The sequence below is a fragment of the Panthera leo genome, chromosome A2, assembly GCF_018350215.1.
Source record: "Panthera leo isolate Ple1 chromosome A2, P.leo_Ple1_pat1.1, whole genome shotgun sequence".
Taxonomy (NCBI): domain Eukaryota; kingdom Metazoa; phylum Chordata; class Mammalia; order Carnivora; family Felidae; genus Panthera; species Panthera leo.
In genome coordinates this window covers 25,267,902-25,284,067 of record NC_056680.1, presented here as the reverse complement: position 1 = coordinate 25,284,067, position 16,166 = coordinate 25,267,902, and the positions used below count along the sequence as shown (strand labels likewise).

The 16,166-nt window shown below is 38.4% G+C and overlaps 1 protein-coding gene across 11 annotated transcripts in view; it reads left to right on the top strand.

The window, feature by feature from the left end:
• Positions 1-16,166, top strand: part of DNAH12 (dynein axonemal heavy chain 12) — a 208,735-nt gene that overhangs the window by 111,476 nt on the left and 81,093 nt on the right. For all 11 annotated transcript variants that reach the window (XM_042929731.1, XM_042929730.1, XM_042929732.1 and 8 more), the window contains 2 exons: positions 5,500-5,661; positions 11,828-12,022. In XM_042929731.1, coding sequence (XP_042785665.1) covers positions 5,500-5,661; positions 11,828-12,022 — 357 coding nt within the window. The remainder of the gene's footprint in view (positions 1-5,499; positions 5,662-11,827; positions 12,023-16,166) is intronic.

Sequence of the window (16,166 nt, the reverse complement as noted above, 5' to 3'; positions counted from 1 at the left end):
GCATTAGAGAAGAAGGTATATTCTGCTCTTGTTGGGCAGAGTGTTCTATATATGTCTGTCAGGTCCAGTTTGTTTATAGTATTGTTCAAATACTCCTTTTCCTTATTGACATTTTGTCTGGTTCTTCTAGCCCTTATTAAAAGTGAACGTTGAAGTTTCCTCCTATTGTGTTGCTGTTTCTCCCTTCAATTCTGTCATTGTTTCATATATTTAGAGGAAGAAAAATTAAGTTTATTTATTTATTTTGAGAGAGAGAGAGCACGAGCAGGGGAGGGGCAAAGAAAGAGAATCCCAAGCAGGCTCTGCACTGACATTGTGGAGCTTGACATGGGGCTCGAACCCAAGAACTGTGAGATCATGACCTGAACTGAAACCAAGAGTCAGATGCTTAATCAGCTGAGCCACCCAGGCACCCCTGCTTCATATACTTAGTAGCTCTGCTGTTTTGTGCATAAATATTTATAATTGTTACATCTTCCTGATGAATTGACCCTTTGATCATTATGTAATGTTTCCTGTCCCTTATAACAGCTTTTTACTATTTTGTCTGGTATTAGTATAGCTGCCCTGCTCTCCTCTGGTTACCATTTTCATGGAACATCTTTTCCATTATTTCACTTTCAACCTATGGTGTGCCCTTCGGTCTAAAGTGAGTCTCTTCTAGGCAGCATATCATTGGGTCCTGTTTTTAAAATCCATTCTGCAAAACTATATATTCTGATTGGGGAATTTAATCCATTTGCATTTGAAGTCATTGCTAATAGGGAAGGATTTACTGTTGGTGTTTTGTTTGTGTTTGGCTTTTTTTTTTTTTTCCTCGAGTTAATTAACATACAGTGTAGTCTTGGCTTCAGGAGGAGAATACAGGAATTCATCACTTACATATAATACCCAGTGCTCATCCCACCAAGTGCCCTCCTCAATGCCCATCACCCATTTTCCCTACCCCCGTCAAACCTCAGTTTGTTCTCTGTTTTTAAGAATCTCTTATGGTTTGCCTCCCTCTCTGTTTCAGTCTTATTTTTCCTTCCCTTCCCCTATGTGTATTTGGCATTTCTGAATGTTTGTACCTTTTTCGTCCCTCCTTTGCTCTCTTACTGCCTCCCTTTGTGTTTCGTTGATTGTTGGTAGTGACATGCTTTGACTCCCTTCTCATTTATAGAATATACACAAAACTAGATTTTTGGGGAGGGGGAGGGAGTTACTATTGTGATTACATAAGATATCCTAAAGTAGTAATCTATTTTAAACTTGTAACAACTGCAATCACATACAAAAACTACTCCTTTACAAAACAGACACACAAAACCTACTCGTTTACATCTGCCCCCCCCCTTTATGTTTTTGATGTCACAAATTATGTCTTTATAGACTGTGTACTCATTAACATAAAGGCTTATAAAGGTTTTTGTGCTTTTGTCTTCTAGATTCTATACAGGAATTATTTTTTTTTAAATTTTTTTAATGTTTTTATTTATTTTTGACACAGAGAGAAAGAGCACGAGTGGGGGAGGGGCAGAGAGAGAGGGAGACACAGAATTTGAAGCAGGCTCCGGGCTCCCAGCTGTCAGCACAGAGCCTGATGCAGGGCTTGAACTCACGAACTGCGAGATCATGACTGGAGCCGAAGTTGGACGCTCAACTGACTGAGCCACCCAAGCGCCCCTCTATACAGGAATTAAAAGTGAATTTATACACTAAAATCACAATAATACAGAGTTCTATATTTGTCCATATGTTTACTGGAGAACTTTATATTTTCATATGGCTTTGTGTTGCTGTCTAGCATCCTTTCTTTCTGTTTATTAATGTTTATTTATTTTGAGAGAGAGAGAGAGAGAGAGAGAGAGAGAGAGCGTGTGCATGCACATGGGTGTGCTCAAACAGGAGAGGCACAGAGAGTGAGGAAGAGAGAGTCCCAAGCAGGCTCCATGCTCAGTGTGGAGCCCGACATAGGGCTCGATCCCACAACCATGAGATCATGACCTGAGCCAAAATCAAGAGTCAGTTGCCAGACTGAGCCACCCAGGCGTCCCTAGCATCCTTTCATTTCAACTTGAAGGACTCCCTTTAGTATTTCTTTATTTTTAAAAATTTTTTTGAAGGTTTTAATTTAAAAAATTAAAAAAAAATTTTATTTTAGAGAGAGTGTGTGTGAGCAGGGCAGAGGGGCAGAGGGAGAGAGAATCTTAAGCAGGCTCCACACTCAGCATAGAGCCTGATGCAGGGCTCAGTCCCATGACCCTGAGATCATGACCTGAGCCAAAACCAAGAGTAAGACACTCAACTGACTGAACCACCCAGGCACCCCTCCCTTTGGCATTTCTTGAAGGGCACATCTAGTGTTAATGAATTTCCTCAGCTTTTATCTGAGAAGATCTTAATTTCTTTATAGTTTTGAAGGACAGTTTTTCCAGATACAGTATTCTTGGTGGACAGATTTTTCTTTTCTTTCAGCACTTTGAATATATTATCCTACTCCCCTCTTGCCGAGGTTTCTGCTAACAAATATGCTGATAATATCATGGAAGCTCCCTTGTGTGTGGTGCATTGTTTTTCTCTTGCTGTTTTCAAGGTTCCCTTTTTATTTGTGACTCTCAACAGTTCAATTATAATGTGTCTTGTTGTGTGAGTCTATTTGGGTTTTAGTTGGAGTTTGTTGAACTGCTTGATTTTTTTAAATTTTTTTAAATATTTATTTGGGAGAGAGAGAGAGCATGAGCAGGAGAGGGGCAGAGAGAGAGAGAGGGAGACACAGAATCAGAAGCAGGCTCCAGGCTCTGAGCTGTCAGCACAGAGTCCAAAGCGGGGCTCAAACTCATGAACTGCAAGATCACAACCTGAGCCAAAGTTGGCTGCTTAACCGACTGAGCCACCCGGGGGTCCCTGAGCTTCCTGAATTTCTATTTCTACCTCATTTGTTCACCTCTATCCTCAGATTTTAGAATTTCTTTGAATAAGTTATCTGCCTTTTCTCCCCTGTCTTTTCTTTTTCGTGCTCCCATAATGTGTATCCCATTATGTATGTATACCATCTCACTTAGTGGTATCCCATAAGACTCTTTCTAAGTTATTTTTTAATAGTTTATATTTGTTTTGACATTCCCATTTTGTCCATGCACCATTTTCCTGACTTCCTTTAGTTGTCTATCTGTATTCTCTGTTAGCTCATTGAGCATCTTTAAAAGTTATTTTGAGTTTCTTGTTATGTAGTTCTTAGATCTGTTTTGTTGTTGTTGTTGTTGTTATTTTAGGGTTTATTTTGTTTTTGTTTCTGATTGGGCCATGTTTCCCTGTTTCCTTGTATGTCTTGTGATCTGTTGAGTTTTGAGCACTCAATAAACTGCCACCTTTCCCAGTCTTTATAGACTGGCTTCATGCAGGGTGGAATCTTCACCAATCACCATGTTAGAAAATCTGGGACTTCTCAGAACTTTTTTTGGGGGGGTACATCTTTTTTATGGGTTGTGCATGTGCTTTTGTGTACTCTAGTATATACAGGTGCCTTGGGCTATCTTAATTTCCTGTTTCTTCTCATGATCTGTTGGTATTGGTTTTTGTTGTATTCCACTGCCCCTAATCTCTTTTCCCCCTGGCACCTTCCTGTGGAACTTCAGAGTCTCTGCTGCTCCATTTTGCAAGGGCACTTGCCTCTGTTTTCAGTGGACTCCAACCTCATATCAAAACTAAGCCCTGTTCCCATAAGTGCCCTAAGACAGGTGAGACAGAAATCAGTGCCTCAGGTGGCCCCTAGACAAGCCAGAATGCTCAAAGTAATTCAACTCTATTCCTTCTGCCTTGAAGAAAAAGCTCTTTAAAAAAAAATCTGATATGATTAGATATAATACTTATTTAAAAGCTACCTTTACTAGTTTTGTTGATAGAAAAGTATTTCTAGGAACACACCAACTTCCATATTGGAGGATGACTTTTATGGGAAAGGCATAATTTTGTATATATTAACATTCAGCATTTATTTAAGTGATATGATTTATTTAAAAGATATAATCTAGAAGTAGAAGTTTATTTTAAAAATCATTTGCTGGGGGTGCCTGGGTGGCTCACTCAGTTAAGCGGCCAACTTCAGCTCAGGTCATGATCTCACAGTTTGTGGGTTTAAACCCCGCATTGGGCTCTGTGCTGGTAGCTCAAAGCCTGGAGCCTGTTTCAGATTATGTGTCTCCCTCTCTCTGCTCCTCCCCCTCTCACATTCTATGTTTGTCTCTCAAAAATAAAATAAATAAACATTAAAAAATGTAAAAATCATTTGGGTACCTGGGTGGCTCAGTTGGTTGAGCATCTGACTTTGGCTCAGGTCATGATCTCGCGGTTTGTGAGTTCAAACCCTATGTCAGGCTCTGTGCTGACAGCTCAGAGCCTGGAGCCTGCTTCAGATTCTGTGTCTGTGTCTCTCTGTTCCTCACCTGATCACACTCTGTCTCTCTCCCTCTCAAAAATAAATAAAGATTAAAAATAAATAAATAAATAAATAAATAAAAATTTGCAGAGAAGTAATGCTGTTTTCACCTGAAATATATCTAGTGGAATACTGGCAAATGTTTAACAACCAACTCTCCAGGGGGTTCAGGAGAACCTCTGGCATTTCACAATTTCTGTGGTGTAAAAACTCCTACCATGGATGATTGAAACTCATGCATGGATGATGTCACTGAAAACAGAGCTGGGAAAAGTTCTGTGTTTGAGTACCATTATATGGTATTTTACTGTATAGACAACAATAAATTTAAATAATTTCCATAAGATAAATAGTAGCAAATATAAGAAGTGATAAGATTTATGTTTTGTTACCTTTGTTATTATAATTATAAGCTTATATAATTTAATTTTTAATGCTGTGTCTAAAAATCTTCTCACAAGTTTTGAAATTTTAACGATTAGTTCTAGCATCCTAAACAAGTCTGCTCCACTCTGCCACTGAGTCCATATCTTTATATTAATTGGGAATCTTTGGTTACAATTGACAACACAACACAAAACAAAAAACCAACTTAAGCAAAATATGGAGTAATTGGCTTACATGACAGAAGGGTCCAGAGGTAGATAGGGCATTGATATCTCCTGGCACTGCTCTCCTCTATTTGGTTCCTTCTCCAACAGACTCATTCCATGAGACAACACTGTTGGCCCCTAGCAGTTTTAGATTACTGGTCTTTATATCTTCCCTCTCAGAATGACAGAGATTCTTTCTGTTTTCAAATCCATCTTAGTCCCTAAAGTAAGAATCTGATTGGGGTGTCTTAAAATCATGCCCTCCTCTGAATCAACAACTATGTCTACAGGCTCAGGAAACTCTGACTAGTTGGGGTTTCCTACTCAGGGGATGGGAAAATTGGAGACCCTGAAAAATAGCCCCATCAGAAGTGGAAAGAGGTACCACTCTAAAATTGAGATATCATTCTCAAAAGAAGGGAAAGGAAGGGAAAGCAAAAACAACAGATGTGTACCACATTCTGCTTACAAGTGTATTTTTATTTTAAGGTTCTATTAAGGGACGTGGGCATGAAGGGCCAGAAGACAGTCTTTCTAATCACGGACACTCAGATTAAAGAGGAAGCTTTTCTAGAGGATATTGACAGTGTGCTCAATACTGGAGAAGTACCTAACATTTTTGCTGCAGATGAAAAACAGGAAGTGATGGAGGTAAATGCTTTTTAGGGAGTGCCACTCCCAGCACAGAAATGTTCTTGTCTAGCAACTTTTTCTCTGCTCTTCAGGATAAGTACAGCTTGTGAATAGGATTTTTGTAATTAAAAAATTTAAAGTATACTATTTTAATATATCTTTTTTTTTTTTGGTAAACTTCAAATGGCTTCTACCATAGTTATGAGACAGAATTTTTATAATTCATTTTTTCCTAATGATGGCAATTTCATCTCTTTTATTTAGTATGTCTTATGAGTGATTAGACATTTTAAATCCCATCTTAGGGTTGCAAAGATAAGAAAAAATAGAACTTTGAAACACTGCTTGAATAGCTGTTATGGTTTACCACTGGTTAATAAATTTTTTAAAAATTAGTAAAGACAAGTCCTAAAGTACTAAAGTAGTTTTAGTAAAACTGCTTGTCTTAATTCTGACGTGTGAAAATCATGCTTTGTGATTTAATAGACAAAAAAAGATAGTTGTGAAATGCCAACACGTTTGATGTCCTCTCCTTCTACCCCCATTTCTAATATCTTCCTACACAAGATCTCTACTAGTGCTTTTTCTTTCTTGTTGCTATAACTACTTTTACCCATAGAATGTATCACTCATAGCTGGATGCTTCATTTCAGTTTCCAGAGATAACATCTGTAGTAAAATGGATTCACCCTAGTAGTTGAAGCACCTGCATTTCTCTTGTATGGGATGGAACTAATATATATACATGATAGTTCCTCCTACATAGGGTTGTTGTGAGGTCTGAAAGTCAAATGAAATGAAGCATTTATGGAGCATTAGGTACTTAGAAAACCCTCAGTAAATGGTATCTTACCAGTCTGTGCCCTGGGGTGGGGAAGGAGAAAAGGAGTAAAGAAAAGATCCCAAGTTCTCTCTTTCATCTGGGTAATGTCAAGGATGTGGCCAAGACTGATGAAAAAAATAGTGACTTTCCTAATTCATAGGATAAATTCATCCCTTTACTCTCATCCAAGAAATAGCCACCCCTGGGGAGTGGGTATTCCTAAGCTTTGCTAAACTTTCCTGTTCACTTTAGCTATTTATTTTTTCATCTTGTCATGTTGCTACAAAACTTTTCCATTGCTTCAGTATTTTGTTTGAAAAGATAAATAAAATTGATAAACCTTTAATTTTTTTTGAAAAGATAAACAAAAATGAGAAACCTTTATTTTTTCAAGATTGGTTTAATATTTTTTGAAATTTAAATCCAAATTATTTAACATATAGTGTGATAATAATTTCAGGAATAGATTTTAGTGATTCATCACTTACATATAACACCCAGTGCTAATCCCAACAAGTGTCCTCCTTAATGCCCTTACTCCTTTAGCCCTTTCCCCCACCCAGCACCCACCAGCAACCCTCAGTTTGTTCTCTTATTTAAGAGTCTCTTAGGATTTGTCTCCCTCTCTGTTTTTATATTATTTTTGCTTCCTTTCCCTTATGTTCATCTGTTTTGTATCTTAAATTCCACATATGAGTGAAGTCATATGATATTTGTCTTTCTCTGGCTAATTACACTTAGCATAATACACTCTAGTTCCATCTACATTGTTACAAATGGCAAGATTTCATTCTTTTTGATTGCTGAGTAATATTCCAGTGTGTGTGTGTGTGTGTGTGTGTGTGTGTGTGTGTGTGTACCACATCTTCTTTATCCATTCATAAGTCGATGGACATTTGGGCTCTTTCCATACTTGGGCTATTGTTGATAGTGCTACTATAAACATTGAGGTGCATGTGCCCCTTTGAAACAGCATATCTGTATCCCTTGGATGAGTACCTAGTAGTGCAATTTCTGGGTCATACAGTAGTTCTATTTTTAATTTTTTGAGGAACCTCCATATTGTTTTCCAGAGTGGCTGCACCAGTTTGCATTCCCTGACCAGCAGTGCAAAAGTGTTCCTCTTTCTCCGCATCCTTGCCAACATCTGTTGTTGCCTGAGTTTGTTAATTTTAGCCATTATGACAGGTGTGAGGTGGTATCTCATTGTGGTTTTGATTTGTATTTCCCTGATGATGAGTGATCTTGAGCATCTTTTCTTGTGTCTATTAGCCATCTGGATGTCTTCTTTGGAAAAGTGTCTATTCATGTCTTTTGCCCATTTCTTCACTGGATTATTTGCTTTTGGGGTGATAAGTTTGAGAAGTTCTTTATAGATTTTGGATATTAACCCTTTATCTGATATTGTTATTTGCAAATATCTTCTCCCATTCTGTTGGTTGCCTTTTAGTTTTGATAATTATTTCCTTCACTGTGCAGAAGCTTTTTATCTTGATGAGGTCCCAATAGTTCATTTTTGCTTTTGTTTCCCTTGCCTCCAGAGACATGTTGAGTAAAAAGTTCCTGTGGCCAAGGTCAAAGAGGTTTCTGCCTGTTTTCTCCTCTAAGATTTTGATGCTTCCTGTCTTACATTTAGATCTTTCATCCATTTTGAGTTTATTTTTGTGTATGGTGTAAGAAAGTGGTCCAGGTTCATTCTTCTGCATGTTGCTGTCCAGTTTTCCCAGCACCATTTACTGGAGAGGCTATCTTTTTTCCATTGGATATTCTTTCCTGCGTTGTCAAAGATTAGTTGCCCATACTTTTGTGGGTCCATTTCTGGGTTCTCTATTCAGTTCCACTGATGAGTGTCTGTTCTTGTGGCAAAACCATACTGTCTTGATGATTACAGCTTTGTAATACAGCTTGAAGTCCAGAATTGTGATGCCTCCTGCTTTGGTTTTCTTTTTCAGGATTGCTTTGGGTATTTGGGGTCTTTTCAGGTTCCATACAAATTTTAGGATTGTTTGTTCTAGCTCTGTGAAGAATGCTGGTGTTATTTTAATAAGAATTGCTGCTTCAGTGTTTTTTTGTGGTATGATCCAGCAGTGACCTTAAGAACTTCTTTCCTTCACATTCCAAGTCTAGGAACATCATATCAATTCATCCACAAAGAAGTAGCCATAGTTAGAATTCAAGAGTACTGAAATACATCCCTGTTTCTCTTTGCTTTATGCTGACCTTTTAAAATAGAAAAGGTAAGGGGCACCTGGGTGGTTCAGTCAGTTAAGTGTCTGACTCTTGGTTTTGGCTCAGTTCATGACCTCATGGTTCATGAGTTTGAGCCCCATGTTGGGGTCTGCACTGACAGTGTGGAGCCTGCTTGGGACTCTCTCTCTCCCTCTCTCTCTGCCCCTCTCCCACTCACTTGAGCGCATGTGTGCATGCACATGAACACACACACACACACACACTCTCAAAATAAATAAACTTATTAGAAAAATTAAGTTGAAAAGGTAATATGAAAGAAGTTCTATAATTTCTTTCTATACTCTGTACTATCCTGTACATCCCCCTTTGAAGACTACGTCTTAGGCTCTGCTTACTTTATCCCTCTGACAAAGATTTTAGTTTAAACCTCACTTCTGATAACTGGCCTGTATGGCTTGGACTTGATCCTCTTAGAGAATACCTTTTATAGTACTCAGCACATGTCTCTGACTTCAGCAATAGAGTTCCAGCCTCAGACCTCCTTTCCAGACTATTTTTTCCACTGTTCTATTTGCCTTCCTTGCAGAATTAAATTATTTCAGTGTCTTCCTGAATAAAACAGTGACTTCTTAAAAAAAATTTTTTTTAAGTTTGTTTATTTTGAGAGAGAGAGCAAGCACAAGCAGGGGAGGGGCAGAGAGAAGGAGAGACAGGATCCCAAATAGGCTCCGTGCCATCAGCACAGAGCCCAGTGTGGGGTTTGAACGCATGAACAGTGAGATTATGACCTGAGCCGAGATCAAGATTCAGACTCTTAATGGACTCTGTCACCAGATGCCCCAAAACAGGGACTTCTTATTTGCCACATTTAGTGATATTTTCTCATTTCCTTTTTACAATTCTCATTCATATTTGATGTAATTCATTATTCTCTTAAGTTTTTATTTTTATATACTTAGAGAGAGCACACGTAGGGGTTGGGCAGAGAGAGAGGGAGAGAGAGAGTCTCCCAAGCAGTCTCCATGTTCTGATAGAGCCTGACACAGGGCTTGATCTCACAAACCGTGAGATCTATTCTTTAGCTTACACTGAGGTTCACTCTTTGTGTTGTACATTCTATGGGTTTTGACAAATGAATCTTGATGTGTATTCACCATTAAGTGTCATACAGAATAGGTTCCCTGACATAAAAATGCAATGAGTTCCACCTATTTATGTCTCTCTTCCTCCCCTGGACCCCTACCAACCTCTGCTCTTTTTTATGGTCTCCATAATTTTAGCTTTTCCAGAATGTTACATAGTTGGAATCATACAGTATGTAGCTTTTTTAGATTGGCTTCTTTCAGTTAACAGTCTGCATTTAAGGTTCTTCCATATCTTTTTATGGCTTGATAGCTCATTTATTTTTTTATCACTGAATGGTATTCCATTGATTGAAAGTATCACAGTTTATTTATCCGTTTACCTATTGGAGGACATCTTGTTTGCTTCCAAGTTTGGGCAATTACAAATGAAGCTGCTATAAACCTTTGTGTGCAGGTTTTTGTGTGAACATATGTTTCAATTCTACTTTCCCTTGACTGTTGTGAAATTTTACTCCATTTATCTAATTTTTTCAGTAGCTGCTCATTTTCTTACACCCCTGAATCAGTCCTGTTCACAAAATATATGTGTGTGGGGCGGGGGGGGGGGGGGGGACTATTCTCCTACAGACAGCTTACCTACCTAGAAGCATTAACCATTATTTCTATGTAAATAACCCCCATACTTAAATTACCATCCTAGCTCTTTTCACAAACTTTTGTTCTGCAGTTACAACCATATATTACCTTTCTCTATTTGCATCTCGAGTATGAACTCAGACTTAATGCAGGTAGACCACCTGAACATAATTTCGTAGACTAACACTGATCATAATAATCATAATTTGAGAATTACTCTCATAATGTATATACAGAGTCAATTTATAATTTTCCATGAAGATAGATATCCCATAAAGCAGAACATATCTACAATAGAGAATTCTTTGAGAAATCAATTCCTTGCAGTAGCAACAGAACTTATATGATCATTGTGACCATTCCTTATATCTGCTATCAAAACATTTTTTAAATCTATTTATAAGATAATTTATTGACTATGAAATTTTTTTGTGCTCTGAACAAGGAGAAAGGCAGGATATGAAGTAAAAGCTAACAGCCACTTAACTATGCAGCAAGAACTATTGCATGTGTTCATGTGTAATAACTCAATTGATCCTTCAACAACCCTCTGATATAGGTACTCTTTTGCCCATTTTACAGATGAGGAAATTAGGTTACAGAGAGGCTAAATAACCTTCCCGAAGGGCACATAGGTAATAAACTGCAGGCTGTGACCTGAATTCAAGAAGTTTGGTTTTGGGACGATGATGCCCAACGTCGTGTAGAGATAAAGAAAGTTAAAAGTCCCCCATAATCTCATTATCAGACAACCCTGTTAACATTTTTTAAATATAACAATGTTGTAAGAATAAAGTTAGAGTTCAAATAGCATAAAAATGTCCACAATGAAAAAAAAGAATGATACAAACCAAAAAAAAGTCCAAAACAAAAAGTGAAAGTTTTCTTCTCATACTCCCCCTTAAGTCCATCTCACCAAAAGTAACTATTGTTAATAGTTTCTGTGATTACTTTCATAAACAGGTGTGTATGTACTCACACATGCACCTATGTATTCTTTTAACAAAGATCACATTACACACTGTTGCATAACTTATTTTCTTTTCACTTATTTTATCTTGCTGATCTTGCCATAGCACATTCATCAATGCACTTCATTTAACAGTTGTATAAAATTTACAACCTATGAATGCTTTATAATGTTTTTAACTGGACACTTCAGTTGTTTAGGTTTTTCCTCTTAGAAGCAATGTTGAATTATAGTCCTATACATATATCATGGTGAACTTTTTGTGAGTACCTTTATAAGTTAAATTCTTGACAGATATTTATTTTCAAATTATAGAATTATGGAGTTGGAAGAAGTACAAACTATATCAAAGTCACTTTATTGATATAAAAAATTTAAAGATATTTACAAGGGGAATAATAAAAATTCTTAACATTCCGGTAGTTATTAATCTCATTATCAGATTGTCTGGTTTTGTTTACAAGGTTTTTATTTCCCTAGGGTGTTCGTCCTGTAGCTCAGGCTGGCAGTAAACACTATGAACTCAGTCCCTTGGCCCTGTTTGCATTCTTTGTGAATCGCTGCAAAGATAATCTTCATGTTGTAGTGGCCTTTAGCCCCATTGGAGATGCTTTTCGGAATCGCTTGAGACAGTTCCCATCCCTCATCAATTGCTGTACCATTGACTGGTTTCAGGTTTGTAATTTGGGGGCAGAGGGGTGGGGGGAATGGGCAACTAAATCTTTTAGAATTTTTCTGAAATCTTACTCAACCTCTATTGATACACATTCAGCACATGTTTGTTTCTTGATTGCTTGCTCTAATGACAGGCATAGTGCTCGGTGCCAGGGACTGATAAGTCTACATGATCCCCACAAGGAGCTCATATTCTAGACTGGAAGATAGAAAAGGCAGTTGGTAAAGGAGTCATCACAATCATATAAAAGAGCTATAACCTTGGTATGGAAAAGATGTACTTATTAAGACGGTGAATCCCTAAACTATGAAAATGAAATACATAGAGGAGGAGTGTATTAGTAACCAAAAGAATGTATTACACACACACACACACACACACACACACACACACACACACACGTATATATGTCTAAAAAGATATATAGGTAGATCTATATCTGTTGACATTGATATCTATATCTATCTATACATGTATTTATTATGAGTAACTGGCTCACATGATTATGGAGGCTGACAAGTTTGAACATCTGCAGCCAGCAAGCTGGAGACCCAAGAGAACTAATGGTGTAAGTTCCAGTCTGAAGGCCAGCAGGCTTGAGACCCAGGAAGAGCCAATGTTTCCATTGGAGTCCAAAGGCAGGAAAAAACTGAAGGCAGTCGGGCAGAAGGAGTTCCCCTTATTCTGGGGGGTGTAGGAATGTTCAGTATTTTTATTATCTTCAGACCTTCAATTGATTAGATGAGATCCATTCACATGAGGGAGGGTAGTCTGCTTTACTTAGTCTATTAATTTGAATATTAAACTCATCCTAAAGCACACTTCATAGAAATATCCAGTGTAATGTTTGACCAGATATCTGGGCACCTGGTGGCCCATAGTAAAATTGACACTTAAAACTAACCATCACAAGGGTATAGTAAGTGCAAAGGTAGAACAGTGAGGCGGGCATGTCTCATTTGGGCAAATGCATATAGTTTGGTACAGGTGACTGGCACTGAGGATAGCAGGAGTTAAGCTGGAGCTTTGAGTTGGTGCCAAGTCATATGGAATTTGTGAATGTGCCTAGGAATTTGGTTTTGCACCAAAGACATTATGGGGGCATTAACATATATTTAGCTAACATATTTAGAGGAAGAAAATCCAAATACTTGGAGGCTATATGGGATGGTTTGGAATAGGGCAAAACAAGATACAGGAAGACCAACTGAGTGGCCATTTCAGTCAAGCCAGCAGCAAATGATGAAGGCTGCCACTTCACTTAACCTTAAGGCAGGTTGTCACTGCCTGTGTAAGACCATAAAGTACTTATGCTCTTGAGAATAGTAGCTCATGCACCGGGTGTTGTATGGAAACCAGCTTGATAATAAATTATGTTAAAAAAAATAATAGTAGCTCATGGTATCTTCTATTTAATTGTTTTATGCCCAAAAGAATGTGGACTGTAGATTGACCCTGGATAATTTATTTTAATTAATTAATTAATTAATTAATTAATTTTAAATGTTTATATTTATTTTTGAGACAGAGCATGAGCAGGGGAGGGACAGAAAGAGAGGGAGGCACAGAATGTGAAGCAGGCTCCAGGCTCTGAGCTGTCAGCACAGAGCCCAACGTGGGGCTTGAACTCATCAACTGCAATATCATGACCTGAGCTGAAGTTGGACACTCAACCAACTGAGCCACCAGGTATCCTGGATAATTTCTTTTAAAAATAAATTTCTTTGGGGGCGCCTGAGTTGCTCAGTTGGTTAAGCGTCCAACTTCGGCTCAGGTCATGATCTCATAGTTTATGAGTTCAAGCTCCGCGTTGGGCTCTGTGCTGACAGTTCAGAGCCTGGAGCCTGCTTCAGATTCTGTGTCTTCCTCTCTCTCTGCCCCTCCCCACTCATGCTCTGGCTCTATGTCTTAAAAATAAATAAAACATTAAAAAAGTTAAAGTTTCTTTCGGCATGTGGGTGGTTCAGTTGGTTGAGTGTCCAACTTCGGCTCAGGTCATGATCTCAGGGCCTGTGGGTTCCAGCCCTGTGTTGGGCTCTGTGCTGACAGCTCAGAGCCCGGAGCCTGACTCAGATTGTGTCTCCCTCTCTCTGCCCCTCCCCCATATGTGCTCTGTCTCTGTCTGTCTCTCTCTCAAAAATAAACATTAAAATAATTAAAAATAAATTTCTGGTGCTAATTTGCTTTATTCTCTTTTACCTATTTATCAGTTGCAAAACTAGTTCTGCCTTGTTTTTTAAAATATTTTTTGTGGGCACCTGGGTGGCTCAGTCGGTTGGGCGTCCAACTTCGGCTCAGGTCATGATCTCACGGTCCGTGAGTTCGAGCCCCGCATCGGGCTCTGGGCTGACAGCTCAGAGCCTGGAGCCTGTTTCGGATTCTGTGTCTCCCTCTCTCTCTGACCCTCACCTGCTCATGCTCTGTCTCTATCTGTCTCAAAAATAAATAAATGTTAAAAAAAATTTTTTTTTAAATATATTTTTTAATGTTTATTCAGTTTTGAGAGACAGAGCACAAGTGGGGGAGGGGCAGAATGAGAGAAAGACACAGAATCCAAAGCAGTCTCCAGGCTCTGAGCTATCAGCACAGAGCCCAATGCGGGGCTTGAACCCCAGTCCAGGAGATCATTCATGACCTGAGCCAAAGCTGGATGCTTAACCGACTGAGCCACCCAGGCACCCCAACTAGTTTTTCCCTTTTGAGGACTGTACATATGTTCAGCTAGTGGATATTTTAGTGTTTACACAATAATAAAAGTTGTGTGAAACAATTTTGATTTATGTAAACTGTATCTTAATATTATATCCATTAAGCAGCCAAAAACCAACCCAACTCTGTCCAACCATAAATTTTTCTTTCGTGAAATCTTATAAGGATAGTTGGCTACTTCTGAATATCTTTGTCATAACCATAGACTTTGTATTCTATTATAAGCGATTCATAGCTGTTGAGAAAATTTTTTTAAAAGAGGGAGCTGGGAGTTGCAAATAGATAAGGGAATTTAGGTGGATAACAGAGGAATAAAGGTTTTGCAGTGAAACAGTGGGGGATAGAGGATCTGTGTCACAATGATGCTAATGGCATTGTCTGGGGCCGGGGTCTGTGAAGTTCAGGAAGTGAGTATAAACCACTATGTGTCCCATAGCTCAGGACAGCATTGAATTTTTGGCTAGATCTTTTTTTTTTTTTTTTTTTTTTTTTTTTTTTTTTTGAGAGAGAGCACACAAATGGGGGGAAGGAACAGAGAGAGAAGGGGAGAGAGAATCCCAAACAGAGGCTCGAACTCACAAAGCATGAGATCATGGCCTGAGCCAAAAATCAAGAGGCAGACGCTTAGCCAACTGAGGCACCCAGGAGCCCTGGCTAGATCTTTAGTCTCAAAGTAGCATGTGTACTTACCAGGGGTACCAAAGAAATTCAGATGATAAGGGAAGGAATTACTGGAATATTCATTCATTTTTGTATGAAATATTTTATATGGATTAACAGTCTACTCCTACTCAGTTTGTATGTCAGATGACCATATGTCATAGATAGTATGTAAGGTGCCCTGAGGGATCCCTGTGATAAACTGAAAATTGAAGATGTAATATAATGAAGATCTAAATGGATTTAAGAAAATGGCATAAACCAGCGTGAGCTAGCTTGAGTTCTGTGTCAACCACATCTTGAGGCAAAAGCAGTGACTACTTAACAAGATCTGACAAGATATTGGTTAGAACAAATTTAAAAAGGCTGTTTAAAATATGGATTTATACTGACTGTTTAAACAACAAATCTTATCCCCAGGGCGTATCATACCTTGCAATATTAGCTCATGATGTTTTCCTGTCAGTAGCCATTTTCTACCCACTCTATCCTTGTCTATAGAATTCTGATTTTGTCTGGAAAATCACCCTCCATGTAGTCATGTATCACAGGGATTGATTTCTGGCTCGTCCAAGTCATTTTTGGTGCTCTCATGCCTCCTACTGTTGATTGGTTTATACATGAGCCTATTCATGACCTACTCCTTGCCAATGGATCCTGAATTCAAGTCTGTTGGGAAGCTTTGGGGATTAGCGTAAGAAAAGTATAACTCTTCACTATAAGAAGTGTTACATGGTAGGAAAAGGGCCTTTTCTATCTCTCAAACTTGTTGTT